The sequence below is a fragment of the Myxine glutinosa genome, chromosome 2 (genome assembly GCF_964187855.1).
Source record: "Myxine glutinosa chromosome 2, kmMyxGlut1.1, whole genome shotgun sequence".
NCBI classification, from domain to species: domain Eukaryota; kingdom Metazoa; phylum Chordata; class Myxini; order Myxiniformes; family Myxinidae; genus Myxine; species Myxine glutinosa.
Window position 1 is genome coordinate 1,896,807 of NC_136262.1, and position 14,835 is coordinate 1,911,641.

The 14,835-nt window shown below is 46.2% G+C and overlaps 1 protein-coding gene across 1 annotated transcript; it reads right to left on the reverse strand.

Annotated features, from left to right (window-relative positions):
• Positions 1–1,807: 1,807 nt before the first annotated feature.
• Positions 1,808–14,629, reverse strand: EXOSC4 (exosome component 4). The gene is made up of 3 exons (XM_068108850.2): positions 14,425–14,629; positions 9,841–10,047; positions 1,808–2,331 (listed from the first exon to the last, which is right to left on the reverse strand). The coding sequence occupies exons 1-3, from the start codon at positions 14,593–14,595 to the stop codon at positions 1,978–1,980; spliced, it is 732 nt and encodes a 243-aa protein (XP_067964951.1). The 5' UTR covers positions 14,596–14,629; the 3' UTR covers positions 1,808–1,977.
• Between the last annotated feature and the right edge of the window lie 206 nt (positions 14,630–14,835).

Genomic DNA, 14,835 nt, shown 5'->3' on the forward strand with positions numbered 1-14,835 from the left:
TAACGGTAATCTTGAAAATTGACCCCAAGCCACCCCGCTATGAACAAGAAGGGGAGTCTTGAGTAGGAGGAGAGGGGGAGGGGGGGAGTTAAGGCGCAATCTTTAAGCCCGACTGTGGGTCCACCGGTTAAAAGACTGAGGACCCATTAAGACCCCAAGGTCCCAGAAGACCCAATGGACCCCAAACACCCAAAATACCCAGTGGACTGTTAAAGACACAAAAGACCATGAAGACCCAAAATAGCCCGAAGACCCAAACAACTCCAAGGACCCAAATGACAAAGAGGACCCAAAAGACCCCCCAAGGACTCTGAAGATCCAAAATAACCCAAAGACCGAAAAGACACAATGGACCCCAAATACCCAAAAGACCCTGAAGACTGTTAAAGACCAAAAAGACCATGAGGATGCAAAATACCCCAAAGACCCAAAATACACAGAAGACCCAAAAGTCCCCAAAGACCCAAAACACTGAAAAGACCCAAAACACTGGAAAGACCCTAAACACTGAAAAGACCCTAAACACTGAAAAGACCAGAAACAGTGAAAAGACCCTCATACCCAAAATTTTGGTAAGACCCAAAGACCCTAAATACCCCCAAGGACCCAGAAGACCCAATGGACCCCAAACACCCGAAGACCAAAAATACCCTGTAGAATGTTCGACACAAAAGACCATGAAGACCCCAAGGACCGAGAAGACCCCAAAGACTCTCAAGACCCAAACGACAGAAAAGTCCTTGAAGACTCAATGGACTCCAAACACCCAAAATACCCTGAAGACCCAAATGACCCTAACGACTGTTAAAGACCCTGAAGACTCTTAAATGCCCAAAAGACCACAAATTCCCCAAAGACCCAAAAGAGTGAAAACACCCCAAGACCCTTAAAGACCCAAAAGGCCCCAAAGACCCTTAAATACACCAAATACCATTAAAGACACAAAATACCACAAAGACACAAAAGACCCCGAGACCCAGAAGTCCACGAAGACCCAAAAGACCATTAAATATCCAGATGACCCAAAAGACCCTTAAATATCCAGAAGACCGAAAAGACCCCAAGACCTTTAAAGACCCAAAAGACAACGAAACCCCAAAAGGCCCTGAAGACCCAAAATTCCCCAAAGACCCATAAAGACACCGAATTGCAATAAAGCAGGCACTAATTGCGGCTCTCAACACTGAACTTCTGAAGCCCTGAAAGGACCTGGTGTAATCAATATTCACCGACAGCAGACGCAAGGCCATTGCTGACGAAACTGGGTGCCGTAGGAAACACTTCTGCCGCCATCCCAAGAGTTCCCCCCGCCTATCATCCTTCCCCCCCCCCCCCCCCCCTGTCAATTGGATGAAAAATGACGATTTTAGAAATTTGACCTCAAGCTAACCTTCAAAAATGCCCTTTACAGCCAAATAACTTGGTCATTGTCACGTCCAAATATCAGCTTCCGAGCTCAGAGGATGGCCGAGATATTGCCCGACCAAATGAGAACCTTGACCTTTGACCTATATGTCAAAAGAACATTGATAGCCTCACTTTTGTCTTTCGGAATCTTGTGGTAAAGTTTGACGAAGATAACAAAGCGTTCACGAGTCATCACACTCTCAGACAAACATACAAACAAATAAACGAGACAGACCGACATAGGACGCGAATTGAAAATTGTCTTCGGAATAATCTGGTAAAGACAGACATGGGTGAAAACATAACCCCCATTCACCTTTGGTGGCGAAGGTAACAAAATAACAAGCGACTGCTTGAGAAAAAAAAATATATATATATATATATGTATGTATGTTGTATGTTTGTTGTATGTTTATATTCATGTTTATTGACACAAAAAAGTTCAAACAAGAGGAATTGTCCACAGCGAATATAAATGCACCAGCACGAGCAAGTCTCATGTGGACACACAACGCCACAGGTCGTCCCCCAAGTATACTCGGCCTCGGTTTTTATATGTGTTTCCTGGTCTCACTCTCCAGCCGTGGCCTCCTGCAAAGTTTCCTTGACGATGCGCGACAGCACCGCATGGAGGTCACGACAAGCCACCGTGGCCGCCTTCATCACGCCCGACAAGTGGTCCTCGTGCAGTCGCGAGTCCAGGGACAGAAAAGCCACCTGCTCCGACCGGGGAAGGAGAGCCACGGCCATCACGGGACCACCGGCCGCCTCCTCCGCGTAACACACGTCCACCAGTGGCGTTTCGTCCACGAAACCCACGGAGCAAGCGCACACGTAATCTTGAAGAGGTATTCCAGCGTCGACCAATGCCATTGTGGCCGCATTCACGCACGCACAGTAATTCCCCCCGTCAGACTGTAGAATCTGAACACAACATGCAACAAACATGATTAACGAAGATGAACACAACATGTAGCAAACATGATCAACGAGGAGCACAATAAACCACTTACTCAAAATCTACATTTCATAGAAACTGACCGGGAACAATCATTGCCAGGAGGCTCTGGTTGCAAAAAAAAACATTGCAAGGCCTCAACTTGCACATCGACAGGCACGATGACGAGGGGAGGAACCTTAATAACGGGTGGAGGCACCTTAATAACGGGTGGAGGCACCTTAATAACGGGTGGAGGCACCTTAATAACGGGTGGAGGCACCTTAATAACGGGTGGAGGCACCTTAATAACGGGTGGAGGCACCTTAATAACGGGTGGAGGCACCTTAATAACGGGTGGAGGAACCTTAATAACGGGTGGAGGCACCTTAATAACGAGTGGAGGCACCTTAATAACGGGTGGAGGCACCTTAATAACGAGTGGAGGCACCTTAATAACGGGTGGAGGCACCTTAATAACGGGTGGAGGCACCTTAATAACGGGTGGAGGCACCTTAATAACGGGTGGAGGAACCTTAATAACGGGTGGAGGAACCTTAATAACGAGTGGCACCTTAATAACGGGTGGAGGCACCTTAATAACGGGTGGAGGCACCTTAATAACGGGTGGAGGCACCTTAATAACGAGTGGAGGCACCTTAACGGGTGGAGGCACCTTAACGGGTGGAGGCACTTTAATAACGGGTGGAGGAACCTTAATAACGGGTGGAGGAACCTTAATAACGGGTGGAGGCACCTTAATAACGGGTGGAGGAACCTTAATAACGAGTGGCGGCACCTTAATAACGGGTGGAAGCACCTTAATAACGAGTGGAGGCACCTTAACGGGTGGAAGCACCTTAATAACGAGTGGCGGCACCTTAACGGGTGGAAGCACCTTAATAACGAGTGGAGGAACCTTAATAACGGGTGGAGGCACCTTAATATCGGGTGGAGGCACCTTAATATAGGGTGGATGCACCTTAATAACGAGTGCAGGCACCTTAATAACGGGTGGAGGCAACTTAATAACGAGTGGAGGCACATTAACGGGTGGACGCACCTTAATAACGGGTGGAGGCACCTTAATAACGGGTGGAGGCACCTTAATAACGGGTGGAGGCACCTTAATAACGGGTGGAGGTACCTTAATAACGGGTGGAAGAACCTTAATAACGGGTGGAAGAACCTTAATAACGAGTGGAGGCACCTTAATAACGGGTGGAGGCACCTTAATAACGGGTGGAGGAACCTTAATAACGGGTGGAGGAACCTTAATAACGGGTGGAGGCACCTTAATAATGGGTGGAGGAACCTTAATAACGAGTGGAGGCACCTTAATAACGGGTGGAAGCACCTTAATAACGAGTGGAGGCACCTTAACGGGTGGAAGCACCTTAATAACGAGTGGCGGCACCTTAACGGGTGGAAGCACCTTAATAACGAGTGGAGGAACCTTAATAACGGGTGGAGGCACCTTAATATCGGGTGGAGGCACCTTAATATAGGGTGGATGCACCTTAATAACGAGTGCAGGCACCTTAATAACGGGTGGAGGCAACTTAATAACGAGTGGAGGCACATTAACGGGTGGACGCACCTTAATAACGGGTGGAGGCACCTTAATAACGGGTGGAGGCACCTTAATAACGGGTGGAGGCACCTTAATAACGGGTGGAGGCACCTTAATAACGGGTGGAAGAACCTTAATAACGGGTGGAAGAACCTTAATAACGAGTGGAGGCACCTTAATAACGAGTGGAGGCACCTTAATAACGAGTGGAGGCACCTTAATAACGAGTGCAGGCACCTCAATAACGGGTGGAGGCACCTCAATAACGGGTGGAGGCACCTCAATAACGAGTGCAGGCACCTCAATAACGAGTGGAGGCACCTTAATAACGAGTGCAGGCACCTTAATAACGAGTGCAGGCACCTTAATAACGAGTGCAGGCACCTTAATAACGAGTGCAGGCACCTTAATAACGGGTGCAGGCACCTTAATAACGGGTGGAGGCACCTTAATAACGAGTGGAGGCACCTTAATAACGAGTGCAGGCACCTTAATAACGAGTGCAGGCACCTTAATAACGGGTGGAGGCACCTTAATAACGAGTGGAGGCACCTTAATAACGGGTGGAGGCACCTTAATAACGAGTGGAGGCACCTTAATAACGAGTGGAGGCACCTTAATAACGGGTGGAGGCACCTTAATAACGAGTGCAGGCACCTTAATAACGAGTGCAGGCACCTTAATAACGAGTGCAGGCACCTTAATAACGAGTGCAGGCACCTTAATAACGGGTGGAGGCACCTTAATAACGAGTGGAGGCACCTTAATAACGAGTGCAGGCACCTTAATAACGAGTGCAGGCACCTTAATAACGGGTGGAGGCACCTTAATAACGAGTGGAGGCACCTTAATAACGGGTGGAGGCACCTTAATAACGGGTGGAGGCACCTTAATAACGGGTGGAGGCACCTTAATAACGGGTGGAGGCACCTTAATAACGGGTGGAGGCACCTTAATAACGAGTGGAGGCACCTTAATAACGAGTGGAGGCACCTTAATAACGAGTGCAGGCACCTTAATAACGAGTGCAGGCACCTTAATAACGAGTGCAGGCACCTTAATAACGAGTGCAGGCACCTTAATAACGAGTGGAGGCACCTTAATAACGAGTGCAGGCACATTAATAATGAGTGCAGGCACCTTAATAACAGGTGGAGGCACATTAATAACGAGTGCAGGCACCTTAATAACAAGTCGTGTTCCATAATTACTTTAGATTTAAACTAGGTGTGCCCACCGGGCATTTCGCTGCAGTTTATATTAGGCCTGCCTACCCGGAGCTTCAACAACAACAACAACATGCATTTTAAGGCCATTTTCCCTGATAGAGTGGGGGTTAGCCTTGCGGTCTCCATGACAATCTTCTCCATTTTGCCCTATTTTCTGCATCTCCCCTTGTTAACCCCCTTGCCCGCCTTTCTTCTTCCACCATCTTTATCCAAGTCTTTCTCGGTCTTCCCCGTCCTCTACTTCCTTCGACATTCTTCCATCACTCTTCTCAACCAGTCACTTTCATCCTTCCTCAACACATGACCAAACCATCTCAACCTGTTCCTCTTCACAGCATCAATCACAGGCTCTATTCCCATCATCTTTCGCAATTCATCATTTGTCTTCCTCTCTCTCTCAACGATACTCCAGAGCTTCACTGTAGTTTATCCAAGGCCTGCTTACCCAGACCTTCACTGAAGTTTATACTCGGCCTGCCTACCTTGACCTTCACTGTAGTTTATACTAGGCCTGCCTACCCGGAGCTTCACTGTAGTTTATACGAGGCCTGCCTACCCGGAGCTTCACTGTAGTTTATACGAGGCCTGCCTACCTTGACCTTCACTGTAGTTTATACTAGGCCTGCTTACCCAGACCTTCACTGAAGTTTATACGAGGCCTGCCTACCTTGACCTTCACTGTAGTTTATACTAGGCCTGCTTACCCAGACCTTCACTGAAGTTTATACGAGGCCTGCCTACCTTGACCTTCACTGTAGTTTATACTAGGCCTGCCTACCCGGAGCTTCAGTAGTTTATACTAGGCCTGCCTACCTTGACCTTCACTGTAGTTTATACTAGGCCTGCCTACCCGGAGCTTCAGTAGTTTATACTAGGCCTGCCTACCCGGAGCTTCACTGTAGTTTATACTCGGCCTGCCTACCCGGAGCTTCAGTAGTTTATACTCGGCCTGCCTACCTTGACCTTCACTGTAGTTTATACTCGGCCTGCCTACCCGGAGCTTCAGTAGTTTATACTCGGCCTGTCTACCCGGAGCTTCACTGTAGTTTATACAAGGCCTGCCTACCTTGACCTTCACTGTAGTTTATACTAGGCCTGCCTACCCGGAGCTTCACTGTAGTTTACACTCGGCCTGCCTACCCGGAGCTTCAGTAGTTTATACTCGGCCTGCCTACCTTGACCTTCACTGTAGTTTATATACTCGGCCTGCCTACCTGGAGCTTCAGTAGTTTATACTCGGCCTGCCTACCAGGAGCTTCACTGTAGTTTATAGTAGGCTTGCCTACCCGGAGCTTCACTGTAGTTTATACGAGGCCTGCCAACCTTGACCTTCACTGTAGTTTATATGAGGCTTGCCTACCCGGAGCTTCAGTAGTTTATACTCGGCCTGCCTACCCGGAGCTTCACTGTAGTTTATACTCGGCCTGCCTACCTTGACCTTCACTGTAGTTGATAGTAGGCCTGCCTACCCGGAGCTTCAGTAGTTTATACGAGGCCTGCCTACCCGGAGCTTCACTGTAGTTTATACGAGGCCTGCCTACCTTGACCTTCACTGTAGTTTATACGAGGCCTGCCTACCTTGACCTTCACTGTAGTTTATATACTCGGCCTGCCTACCCGGAGCTTCACTGTAGTTTATACGAGGCCTGCCTACCTTGACCTTCACTGTAGTTTATAGTAGGCCTGCCTACCCAGAGCTTCACTGTAGTTTATACGAGGCCTGCCGACCTTGATTGTAGTTTATACTCGGCCTGCCTACCCGGAGCTTCACTGTAGTTTATACGAGGCCTGCCTACCTTGACCTTCACTGTAGTTTATAGTAGGCCTGCCTACCCGGAGCTTCACTGTAGTTTATACGAGGCCTGCCTACCTTGACCTTCACTGTAGTTTATACGAGGCCTGCCTACCTTGACCTTCACTGGAGTTTATATGAGGCCTGCCTACCTGGAGCTTCACTGTAGTTTATACGAGGCCTGCGCACGTGGAGCATCGCTGGATCTATTGAGTTGTTGTTTTTTGTGCTCGTCCTATTGTCCTTGTGAGGGAGTTCCTTCTGTGGTAGAATAATAAATGTTACCATTGGAACCGTAACATGAAGCTCCCTCCCATTCCCATTTCTTCAATCCCAGAAAGACGGGCTGTTAAAACGGTTATCTTTGTGGTTTAACATTTACAAATGTTCCCAACATCCTCACCGTTCTCAAGACCGAACTCTCTTATCTGTCTCCCTCTTCCAAATCCTGGTGGCGTCTGGTCAAATCTGTTTCTGGTGTTTGTTCCCCCTCCATCCCCTCCCTCACCTCAAACGGCTTAACGGCTGACTCCGCACGTGAAAAAGCTGAATGCCTCAACTCTGTGTTTGCCTCTAAATCTTGTGTCCCAAACCCATCCCTCTCTGTACCCACCGTACCCAGTCGTACCCAGCTGCTCCTGGACTCTGTGTCCTTTCCTCCTGACAAGGTGGAAAAGTTTCTGTCAACCCTCGACTCTGATTCTGCAACTGGTCCTGACGGCATCAGCCCACGGGTCCTAAAATCATGTTCTTCCGCTCTTTCACTCCCTCTTTCTGTTCTCTTCACCCTCTCTTTTGCTCAAGGTCATCTGCCATCTGCTTGGAAATCAGCCAACATCACCGCTTTGCACAAAAAAGGTGCAAAAACAGATCCCAGCAACTACAGACCAATCAGCCTTCTCCCAATTATCAGCAAAGTCATGGAATCCATCATTGCTTCAGATATGAAATCTTTCCTCTTCCACAATGGCTTGATCTCTGATCATCAATTTGGTTTCAGACCTGGTCACTCTACTCTGGACATGCTGCTTCTGCTTTCTCAACAATGGATGGAGGTCCTCAACGCCAAACAGGAAATTAGAGCTGTCTCCCTTGACATTTCACGTGCCTTCGATACGGTCTGGCACCCTGCTCTGCTCACCAAACTCTCCTCCTTTGGTATCCATGGAAATCTCCACGCATGGCTGGCAGACTTCCTCTCTGGTCGTAGTCAACGTGTGGCCCTGAATGGGTTTCTCTCATCTCCTCTTCCTGTTCAGGCTGGAGTTCCCCAAGGTAGTGTTCTGGGCCCTGTGCTTTTTCTGGTCTTCATCAATGATCTCTCTGACTCTCTTGAAAATCCTCTCTATCTCTTTGCTGACGACTCTACTCTCTGTCGCTCCATTCCTCATCCCTCAGATCGGCAGTCTGCAGCCTCCTCACTCTCTGCAGACCTGGACAAAATCACAGACTGGGCAAACAAATGGAACATGTCTTTCAATCCTGACAAATCTCACACTCTTACGATGTCTCTCCGAAAAGACTGACTGGAAAACCCTCCCATCCACTTTCTGAATAATCCTCTCCAAGAAGTTCTGTCACTCAAGCTTTTGGGTCTCACTATTTGCCATGATCTTTCCTGGGAAAACCACATTTCAAATCTGGCCTCCAAAGCCAGTCGCCGACTGGGCATCCTCCGTCGTGCGAAGTCCTTCCTTGGCACACCTGAGCTCCTCACCACATACAAGGCTTTCATCCGCAGCTCTATGGCATACTGCTCTCCCCTCTGGTCTGGTGCTCCTGCCTCACACCGAGCCCGTCTTCACGCTGTTGAAACCAAAGCGTTCAGAATCATTGGAATCTCCCGCGATGAAGCTAACTCCAAGGGCCTTTCACTCACTCACCGCAGGCAGGTTGGTGGTCTTTCCGTCTTCTACCGACTCCTCTCTGGCCTTGCCCCCCCAGCCCTCTCTGGGCTCTGTCCCCCAAATATTCCTACAGGTCGCACAAGATCTGCCTGCAACTCTCTTATGGTTAAACTGCCAAAATCAAGACTTTCTGCTCACCTTCACTCCTTCATTCCTCTTTTCTCCCGCCTCTGGAACAAACTCCCTCACTCTCTTCAATCCCACTCCACCCTCCAGGTCTTTAAAACAGCTGTTCACCACCATCTCTTATCCTCCCCCATCCAAAACCTTGATCTTTTCTACCCCCGCTAATTTCGGTCCCCTTGTGTTTTATACCTCTTCCCCCCCCCCCCCCCCTTCCCACGCCTCCTGCCCCCAAGCCCTCTCCCTCCCACACTTCTCCCTGCTCTCAAATGTTGTGGTTGTGTGCTTCCCCTTCTCTCCCCATCTTGTCTTCCGCTCCCTCTTTTTGTATATTTTGTTTGTCTGGTTGATTTGTTTGTGAAATAAATGTTAGCTCTTTCACGAGCCTCGATTCAGTATACAAAAAAAATAAAAAAAATAATCTTCGTCCAAAGTAAATCGATTATCCGCTTTGCAATGTTACCATTTCTATTATAGAACAACAGCCACAACCCTTTAGAATGAAGCGTGACGTATACACACACGGATCGATGAACGGACGCTTCTTCTTTTCGTATGAGAAGTTAAGCCATTACTGTAAAACCTGCTCTGAAGAACGTTGGGTTTTTTTCAAACAGACCTTCAATTAAGAATATTTAAACTATGTATGTTGATATTTATTGAGAGAAAAATTGTGATCTCTTCAAGTGCAGTATTAAATGGCACGACCCGACATATATATGAAATAACCATTGATGTACAAAGTACAATTTAGAGTGCATGGCAGAGACTTAGTGTGAGAATCCTTCACGTTGCTTACATTCCCACAATAAATGAATAAAATCCATCTTAAAGAGTCTCAATCGATGAACACACGACAAGGTAAACCACACCTGAACAAAAATATCAATCTGTGAACGAGGAAAGAGCTGCGTAAGAATGGCCGTCTCAAAGGTCTGCCGAAGGTGGAGGGACATCTCGATCGACTTGCGGTCGCCATGTGGACGGCGCTTACGTTCTGTCGTACTGAACGTGGCCATGCTGTATTGGCAGTTCACCACAGCTCGGTCGTGCAAGGCTTTTGATTTGCTGCCACGGATCTGCAAGACAATGTTCAGCTATGAAAAAAAAGTGTAAACATGTTAACTTTTAATGCACATTTTATGTACAAAGTACATTATGACACGCACAGGCCACGCACGCCAAAGCCACGCACGCACAGGAGTAGGGGGAAAAGGGGGGTTCTGAGGCACATTAAATTTAACATTTAAGTCAATGGGGAAAAAGGGAAAAAGTTATTGACTCACACTCCCTCTCTCATAAAATTATACCCCTTTTTCTCTCAAAAAATTGCGCCCCTTTTTACCCTCGCCTGAGGAGAGGGTATTGCATTTGAGTCTGTTTGTCTATTTGCCCGCACAGAATAAATATGATAGGCTGTTCAACACATGTTCATGATAACATGTAATGTAACCATGTTCGCACCGGAAACCATAGGATAGGCTGTTCAATACGTGTTCATGTTAACATGTAATGTAACCATGTACGCACCGGAAACCATAGGATAGGCTGTTCAATACGTGTTCATGTTAACATGTAATGTAACCATGTACGCACCGGAAACCATAGGATAGGCTGTTCAATACGTGTTCATGTTAACATGTAATGTAACCATGTACGCACCGGAAACCATAGGATAGGCTGTTCAATACGTGTTCATGTTAACATGTAATGTAACCATGTACGCACTGGAAACCATAGGATAGGCTGTTCAACATGTGTTCATGATAACATGTAATGTAACCATGTACGCACCGGAAACCATAGGATAGGCTGTTCAATACGTGTTCATGATAACATGTAATGTAACCATGTACGCACCGGAAACCATAGGATAGGCTGTTCAATACGTGTTCATGTTAACATGTAATGTAACCATGTACGCACCGGAAACCATAGGATAGGCTGTTCAATACGTGTTCATGTTAACATGTAATGTAACCATGTACGCACCGGAAACCATAGGATAGGCTGTTCAATACGTGTTCATGATAACATGTAATGTAACCATGTACGCACCGGAAACCATAGGATAGGCTGTTCAACACGTGTTCATGATAACATGTAATGTAACCATGTACGCACCGGAAACCATAGGATAGGCTGTTCAACACGTGTTCATGATAACATGTAATGTAACCATGTACGCACCGGAAACCATAGGATAGGCTGTTCAACACGTGTTCATGTTAAGAACATGTAATGTAACCGTGTTCGCACCGGAAACAAGAGGATAGGCTGTTCAATACGTGTTCATGTTAAGAACATGTAATGTAACCGTGTTCGCACCGGAAACCATAGGATAGGCTGTTCAATACGTGTTCATGTTAAGAACATGTAATGTAACCGTGTTCGCACCAGAAACCATAGGATAGGCTGTTCAATACGTGTTCATGTTAAGAACATGTAATGTAACCGTGTTCGCACCGGAAACCATAGGATAGGCTGTTCAATACGTGTTCATGGTAACATGTAATGTAACCATGTACGCACCGGAAACCATAGGATAGGCTGTTCAATACGTGTTCATGTTAACATGTAATGTAACCATGTACGCACCGGAAACCATAGGATAGGCTGTTCAATACGTGTTCATGTTAACATGTAATGTAACCATGTACGCACCGGAAACCATAGGATAGGCTGTTCAATACGTGTTCATGTTAACATGTAATGTAACCATGTACGCACCGGAAACCATAGGATAGGCTGTTCAATACGTGTTCATGATAACATGTAATGTAACCATGTACGCACCGGAAACCATAGGATAGGCTGTTCAACACGTGTTCATGATAGCATGTAATGTAACCATGTACGCACCGGAAACCATAGGATAGGCTGTTCAACACGTGTTTATGATAACATGTAATGTAACCATGTACGCACCGGAAACCATAGGATAGGCTGTTCAATACATGTTCATGTTAAGAACATGTAATGTAACCGTGTTCGCACCGGAAACCATAGGATAGGCTGTTCAATACGTGTTCATGTTAAGAGCATGTAATGTAACCATGTACGCACCGGAAACCATAGGATAGGCTGTTCAACACGTGTTCATGATAACATGTAATGTAACCATGTATGCACCGGAAACCATAGGATAGGCTGTTCAATACGTGTTCATGTTAAAAGCATGTAATGTAACCATGTACGCACCGGAAACCATAGGATAGGCTGTTCAACACGTGTTCATGTTAACATGTAATGTAACCATGTACGCACCGGAAACCATAGGATAGGCTGTTCAATACGTGTTCATGTTAACATGTAATGTAACCATGTACGCACCGGAAACCATAGGATAGGCTGTTCAATACGTGTTCATGTTAAGAGCATGTAATGTAACCATGTACGCACCGGAAACCATAGGATAGGCTGTTCAATACGTGTTCATGTTAAGAGCATGTAATGTAACCATGTACGCACCGGAAACCATAGGATAGGCTGTTCAATACGTGTTCATGTTAAGAGCATGTAATGTACCCGTGTACGCACCGGAAACCATAGGATAGGCTGTTCAACACGTGTTCATGATAACATGTAATGTAACCATGTACGCACTGGAAACCATAGGATAGGCTGTTCAATACGTGTTCATGATAACATGTAATGTAACCATGTATGCACCGGAAACCATAGGATAGGCTGTTCAATACGTGTTCATGTTAACATGTAATGTAACCATGTACGCACCGGAAACCATAGGATAGGCTGTTCAATACGTGTTCATGTTAACATGTAATGTAACCATGTACGCACTGGAAACCATAGGATAGGCTGTACAACACGTGTTCATGTTAACATGTAATGTAACCATGTACGCACCGGAAACCATAGGATAGGCTGTTCAACACGTGTTCATGTTAACATGTAATGTAACCATGTACGCACCGGAAACCATAGGATAGGCTGTTCAATACGTGTTCATGATAACATGTAATGTAACCATGTACACACCGGAAACCATAGGATAGGCTGTTCAATACATGTTCATGTTAACTTGTAATGTAACCATGTACGCACCGGAAACCATAGGATAGGCTGTTCAATACGTGTTCATGTTAACATGTAATGTAACCATGTACGCACCGGAAACCATAGGATAGGCTGTTCAACACGTGTTCATGATAACATGTAATGTAACCATGTACACACCGGAAACCATAGGATAGGCTGTTCAACACGTGTTCATGATAACATGTAATGTAACCATGTACGCACTGGAAACCATATGATAGGCTGTTCAACACATGTTCATGATAACATGTAATGTAACCATGTACGCACCGGAAACCATAGGATAGGCTGTTCAATACGTGTTCATGTTAAGAGCATGTAATGTAACCACTAACCATGTACGCACCGGAAACCATAGGATAGGCTGTTCAACACGTGTTCATGTTAACATGTAATGTAACCATGTACGCACCAGAAACCATAGGATAGGCTGTTCAATACGTGTTCATGTTAACATGTAATGTAACCATGTACGCACCGGAAACCATAGGATAGGCTGTTCAATACGTGTTCATGTTAACATGTAATGTAACCATGTACGCTCCGGAAACCATAGGATAGGCTGTTCAATACGTGTTCATGTTAAGAGCATGTAATGTAACCATGTACGCACCGGAAACCATAGGATAGGCTGTTCAATACGTGTTCATGATAACATGTAATGTAACCATGTACGCACCGGAAACCATAGCATAGGATAGGCTGTTCAATACGTGTTCATGTTAACATGTAATGTAACCATGTACGCACCGGAAACCATAGGATAGGCTGTTCAATACGTGTTCATGTTAAGAGCATGTAATGTAACCATGTACGCTCCGGAAACCATATGATAGGCTGTTCAACACGTGTTCATATTAAGAGCATGTAATGTAACCATGTACGCTCCGGAAACCATATGATAGGCTGTTCAACACGTGTTCATATTAAGAGCATGTAATGTAACCATGTACGCTCCGGAAACCATAGGATAGGCTGTTCAATACGTGTTCATGTTAAGAGCATGTAATGTAACCATGTATGGCGTACGCACCGGAAACCATAGGATAGGCTGTTCAACACGTGTTCATGTTAAGAGCATGTAATGTAACCATGTACGCTCCGGAAACCATATGATAGGCTGTTCAACACGTGTTCATGTTACCATGTAATGTAACCATGTACGCTCCGGAAACCATAGGATAGGCTGTTCAACACGTGTTCATGTTAAGAGCATGTAATGTAACCATGTACGCTCCGGAAACCATAGGATAGGCTGTTCAACACGTGTTCATGTAACCATGTAATGTAACCATGTACGCACCGGAAACCATAGGATAGGCTGTTCAATACGTGTTCATGTTAAGAGCATGTAATGTAACCGTGTAGGTACCTTGTACCGTGTGTGTACGTACCTCATGCGGCCCGGACACGACCGCAAGCGCGCGCGTGTTCCCGAGCTGGAACAGTGCGGATCCATCCGCGTGACCCAACACGCCCAATCGGCACTGCACGCGCCGCAGCTCTGAAGCGCGCCGCCCGTCCACGCGGTATCCCTGATCAGAAAGCAGCTCCATTCCCGCCATCGTGCTCACCGATTCGTATTACTTCAGATTTGTTTTTTATTTAAATGATCCTTTTACATCCCAGACTGTTGGTGTCCAGCACGAATAGCAACACTATGTCGAGATCCTTTACGATTTGAAAAAGGATCGTTTAGCTTAGGAGGTGTGGCTGCGAACTATACTGCCATGGTCAATACAACTGTTCAAAAGGTGACGCTACGCTTCGTTCGTTGATTTGAGAGCATCTAAAATTTTAATCAA